Source organism: Saimiri boliviensis, chromosome 14, assembly GCF_048565385.1.
Source record: "Saimiri boliviensis isolate mSaiBol1 chromosome 14, mSaiBol1.pri, whole genome shotgun sequence".
In the NCBI taxonomy this organism is placed as follows: Eukaryota; Metazoa; Chordata; class Mammalia; order Primates; family Cebidae; genus Saimiri; species Saimiri boliviensis.
In genome coordinates, this window is record NC_133462.1 from 77,713,903 (window position 1) to 77,719,902 (window position 6,000).

At 43.9% G+C, this 6,000-nt stretch overlaps 1 protein-coding gene across 17 annotated transcripts in view; it reads right to left on the reverse strand.

Moving 5' to 3' along the window:
• CDC42BPA (CDC42 binding protein kinase alpha) overlaps positions 1-4,866 on the reverse strand; it is a 327,782-nt gene extending 322,916 nt beyond the window's left edge. For 8 of the 17 annotated variants that reach the window (XM_074385301.1, XM_074385302.1, XM_074385296.1 and 5 more), the window contains exon 1: positions 3,389-4,866. In XM_074385301.1, coding sequence (XP_074241402.1) covers positions 3,389-3,566 — 178 coding nt within the window. In that variant the 5' untranslated portion in view covers positions 3,567-4,866. The remainder of the gene's footprint in view (positions 1-3,388) is intronic. The other 9 variants (XM_039464240.2, XM_074385300.1, XM_074385303.1 and 6 more) reach the window with 2 other exon arrangements.
• Between the last annotated feature and the right edge of the window lie 1,134 nt (positions 4,867-6,000).

Below are 6,000 nucleotides of genomic sequence, written 5' to 3' on the forward strand. Positions count from 1 at the left end.
AACATTAACTGTACCAGTATAAAAATGAAATGGGGCCGGGCGCAGTGGCTCACGCCTGTCATCCCAGCACTTTGGGAGGCCGAGGCGGGTGGATCACGAGGTCAAGAGATCGAGACCATCCCGGTCAACATGGTGAAACCCCGTCTCTACCAAAAATACAAAAAATTAGCTGGGCATGGTGGTGTGTGCCTGTAATCCCAGCTACTCAGGAGGCTGAGGCAGGAGAATTGCCTGAACCCGGGAGGCGGAAGTTGCGGTGAGCCGAGATCGCGCCATTGCACTCCAGCCTGGGCAACAAGAGCGAAACTCCGTCTCAAAAAAAAAAAAAAAAAAAAAAAAAAAAAAAAAAAAAAAAAAAAAAAAAATGAAATGGACCAAAACTTCAAATAAAATGAAATTGATGGAAATTAAGTAAAAATCTTGGCTGACTCCATTGTAAGAGTAATCTATCATCAGCATAAAAATAAGTACCATCTAGCTGACACTTCATTAATATAAATAACAAATATATAACAAATTGTATAATTTATACTGTCTTCCTGTTGCAAAGTCTTTTAAAAATTTAAATAAAGGCCGGGCGCGGTGGCTCAAGCCTGTAATCCCAGCACTTTGGGAGGCCGAGGCGGGTGGATCACGAGGTCGAGAGATCAAGACCATCCCGGTCAACATAGTGAAACCCCGTCTCTACTAAAAATACAAAAAATTAGCTGGGCATAGCGGCACGTGCCTGTAATCCCAGCTACTCGAGAGGCTGAGGCAGGAGAATTGCCTGAACCCAGGAGGCGGAGGTTGCGGTGAGCCGAGATCGCGCCATTGCACTCCAGCCTGGGTAACAAGAGCGAAACTCTGTCTCAAAAAAAAAAAAAAAAAAAAAAAAAAAAAAAAATTTAAATAAAAGACCCAATATTTTTTGAATTATTAAAAATCAAACTTAAAATTACATTATATAAGGTAAATCTCAATTACCAAATTTAACCACAACAATCCCAGTAAATTTCCATCAGAGTCCCAAATAATAATGTTTAAAACACTGAACTGAGGTCAATTCACAATCTGGAAACAGATCTTAGTTTTGATTGATTTTCACACATTGTCAGGTGGTACAAATAAAACAGGCCACTCTCCAAAATGTAGTAATCAATTCATATGAAGAACATCTGATCTATTTCAATACTTAAATAAAGAGATTGGCATTCTTAATCTAAATTCTCAAATAACTTAAAAACAGTGAATACTACTTACTACTCACCACACAACTCTTGACAGCCTTTTCCACTCTTAACTTTCTTTTCTTACTCTGTATCCAAACTTCTGTGGTTGATAACCCACACTTTCAAGAACTTATACTCTGACTTTAAAATGCCTGAGACTTAACAGACACTGCCTAGCCCCAGAATGTACAAAATAATTCCTTAAAAATGATATTATCTTGTTTTCTTATTACTGAAAAATAACACTTTACTTAAGAGACTGTACATTTTTGTTAGGCCATATATCAGATTTCCAAAAAGACAAAATGTGAACTGAAGTATTACTAAAACGTATTTTAAATTGTGAAAAGAACCTGATTTGAAATTATGTAAAATACATTAATAAAAATATTATTTATTCAGTCAAATACTTATTTGATATTTGGCTTGACTTATATAAAAATATACATAAATGAGGTGTTTTTATACATCTATAAGAAACAACATCCAATAATACATATTTAATGGAAAATATATATAAATTATTCTAGTACGACAAAATATCTCATGGCATAAAACTACTTAGGCAAACTCTAATAATCAGAAGGCAATGGAGGCTATGGTTTGCTCTTTATCATAAATCATTTAAAATTTATTTACTACTGGTACATACAGAGTTCTCCCATAGCTTCGCAGATAGGAAAGAATATTAAATGACAAAGATCACAGACTAGAGTGTCACTATGGAACCATAACTTAAGAACTCAAATTGCAACTCTAAAAGTACCAAAAACCCTTTAAGTATTAAAAATAAAATTAAAGAACACTACAGAATGTCTCAATTTGTGAAACATGGGATGTAAAACTCATACGCTTTACAAAATATTTTATTCAACATATAAAAGACACATAGTCACAAAACCAGTACCAAAATCAAAACTGACTCACTCTTAAGTGAGAAGTTACTTGAAAGTTGGTTTAGATTTCTTACATTCCCAGGATGAGTCTGGCAGTCTGTTTTTAAAAGTCATTCTATTCACATTTACATATTTTTTTAAACCTTGTGACATCACATTGCTAGAAATCTTCTGATACTGGCAAATTGAATAATTAAAGTTATTACGTGTAGGCATTCTTGGATCAGTGGTTTACCTGAGAAACTAACTTTAAATTTCAAATCAAAAATATATATATACATGACATAATCAGCACTTGAATTTTACTTCAGGAAAATAAAGCTTTACTTGGGACCAAAGACATTTTGGCATAAGAACTTTCCAACAATCTAAAATGGTTAGTATTCCAAAGGTACAAAATACTATTTGGCCAAAATCCTTCAAACGCCAACATACCACTACTATAAACAAATCTACGTGATGATACATGCTTATTCCAACAGTGAACTTCTGGACGTTAGAGTGCGCCCTGTATACGACAGGAGACGCTGAAGAATTAAGCGAAGCCAAGCCTTCAAGCTTGAAGGTCATGGCGCGTTTGCTCACATCATTGATCTATTCTACTACAGCAGGTCTTCTAAATCACATCTATATTTAGAAGACTGAAGCCAAAAATCAGATTTAAATTAAGAGTAAAATCTCACTTTCAAGTGGAAGCTGCCACCAAACATTCTCCATCAACTATCACATTTATGTCATTTAATCTTACAAATATAATTTTTGGAAAGTCCATGTTTAGCAATTTCCTTTGCTTGCACTATATAGAGGTGAAATAAAACCCACTGATCACCACCTTCAACTTCCTGTTGACCTAAGATAAACACAGATATTTTAATATCTCCTCCCATTTTGAGAATAGTTTCCATAGTCTGAATGTTTCCACCAATAAATACCTTTCAAATGACGGGCTATTATACTGCCGTGTATTAGGCAACTATAACCAGTAATCCACTTTTGCCCATCACAGAATTTATGTAAAATCTCTTACTGTTGACCTAAAAACATAAGTTATTCATCGCCAAATTCCACACTAGCTAGGCCTTAAATCAAGGCAACAACTAAGCAGCAGTTTTACTCCTGGGAAAATATTTACCAAAAACTAACGGAAAATCTTGAATAACTAGTGTCTATTCTTTTATTGAATTATTCTTTCATTACTGAATATACTCATAACTCTCTATACCAATTAAATCATAATGACCAGCTAAAGATTAAGAGTTTCTTGAAAAAACACAAACTTACCCCATTCTAGGTATTCGAGAATGTTCTTCTCTCTTCTCAATGGAGAATTATTGCATTCATCATAAAGGCAGATGAGTATATCCAGTAACGTCTCCACACTGAAGCACTGCCCATTGGTCTGAGCGGGCCCGTCCAAAATAAACTGCTCCAACTGTCTCAAACGCACTTCTCCAGACATGTTTGCTTCGGTTTCTGCTGGTTTTCCTTTAAATTATTATGATGATTTGTACTTTTACTATCTGAACCTAAATTTTAAAAGATGTGGTTTTAAAAACAAACCACTTGTTATTCAAACAACTGTCATGCAATGCTGGTGCTGAATTAAACATCTAACACACCAGTAACCTCACTTAACTGAAGCGTCTTCAATTTCACCCACATATTTTGAGGGCAAATTACCATAAAATATATACTTAATGCATTTTAAAAGAATAATACAATTAAATCGTATATTTAAATAAAATAATAATTAAAAGTACAACGAACTAAAGAGTCAACACTTCTTAAAAAAAAAAAAAAAAACTCTTCTTCATTCAAAATTCAACTCGTGCAACGTAATCCTGAAACGAATCCGGTTGCATCATTAATGAATAAAGTCCTATTTGCCTCAGCAATTCACTTCCCGGGAAGAAGAAAAACAGAAAAGGGAAGAAAAAAACAGAATGCATAGAAAGGGGAGGGAAAACCAAAATGTTGCTGCAAATCCTCCCAACCACCACTTGGATAATGCATCCAGCGGGAAAGGGAGGGGGCAAGGTCGCTGAAGCAGCCCCTCGGCTTGGAGCACGCCAAGTCTTGCCCGGAGGAGGCTTTTCGTTTCTCCCCCCGAGGTCCTTCTTTTTTAAGGCTTTGCAGTTAGTCCTATTTTCAACAGATTCCGGTGAAAACTCTTCATTTTCCTCCCGGCTTCTCCCAGGGGCCTGACCGGCTTCGCGGCCGCGGGTGGAAGGCGGGCTGCGGGCGGCACTGGCACCGGCTCCGGAGCAGCGGCTACTTGGCCGCCCGAGCCCGCTCCATGTCGGTGGTCGCTTGTGGGCCGCGCCGCGCGGGGCAGAGAGCCCGGTCTCCCCCACACCCGCACCGCGGCCGCCGCTCCGGAGGCTCCCGACGCCCCAGGCGTGGGGGGGGGGGTGCTCTTCTGAACTCAAAGGACACGGGCGGCCGCAGCTGCGGTGGCGGCGCGGGCGGCTCCGGCAGCTACTTCTCCCCCTTCTTCACACCCCTGGGGTAAGGGCATCTTTCCTCAGCGAGGAAGTAGGCGGCCGAGGCGCTGGAGGAGGGGTCGCCGCCGCGGCTGAGGAGACCACAGGCTGCCGCAGCCGGCTCCCAACCACTCCCTTCCTCTCCCTGCTAACCCTCCCCCGCCTTCCCTCTCCTCTCGCGCTCGCGCCCTGGGCTCCGCGAGGTTCCTCCAGTCCCGCCGCACGCAGGCGGAGGCTCGCGGACTAGTCCGGATCCAATATGGCGGCCTGGCCCCCCGGCCCCGGCACACGCGCGCGCACACGCCCTCCCCTCCCCTCCCCTCCCCTCCCTGCCCCCGCCCCCGCTCTGCCCGAGCCCCAGTCCCAGCCTGCGGCCAAGCCGGGCGGGGTTCGGACGGCGCGCCCAGCGGAGGCCCCCGAGGGGGCGCAGGCCCGGGGCGCGAGCGGCTGCGCCAGCCCGAGGGGAAGGGTGGGGACCGCCTCCGCGGCGAGGCTGCGGCTGCCGCAGCGTGGAATGCGGAGCTGCGGGAGGGCTGGAGGAGGCCGGGGCGGCGGTGGCGGAGCATATGGAGGCGGGATGACCGGGCCGCGCCGGGAGCTGCCGCAGGACGGGGAGCAGGCTGGGAACTGAGCCACCGCCGCGCCGTGGCCGCGACTCCCAGACGCTTCTCGTGCAGATCGCAAAGCCCGGCTCCTGCAACGTCCTCGGAGACATCACCTGTCTGGCGCGTTTGCTAAGGGCGCCCGGAGCAGCGGGCTTCCGACAGAGCTGGAGGAGACTGGCCAGTCTTTCCGCCCCTTACCTGCTCCCCACCCTCCGGATTCGTTTCGCGCACACTCCAGAGTAATCATTTCTTAGGTGTCTAGTAACAGCACTTCGTGTGTCATTTCCCCGGACGAAAACAATGACAGACTTATCCGCGCTGCCATCGAAGTCTTGTGTCTGCATGCAAAGGATGGAATCCCCCATCTCCATTCCCAAAAGTTTCCCTTAGGGAGCCTGCGGTTTTCTCCTCCGGAACGGTTCTAGGGACTGCCTGTTTTTCCCTAGCCATGGTTACCGCCTGCGGGGGATTCAGCCTGTGAAGGCAGTCAAAGCAGTTCACCACTATCATCAAACCTACACCCCGTGTGCACGCGCACACACACTTGTAACCCAGTGGCACAATGCAGGAATTAGGGCAGCAAAGGCAAATCACTGAATAGCTAGGGCACCTGATGCCTGTAGGGCCCTACTGGGTTTTTGTGAAACTCGGTTTTAGGAGAGCTCCCTTTATAAAATTCTCATGTAAGATGCCGCATTTAAATTAATACCACCAAACTGGGTCATTGCAGTTCGGTTACTTCCTCTCAAAATTGCCATCTCCTTTATGGTCCTTCTCCAAAATACAATTATTTTATATTCTTTTC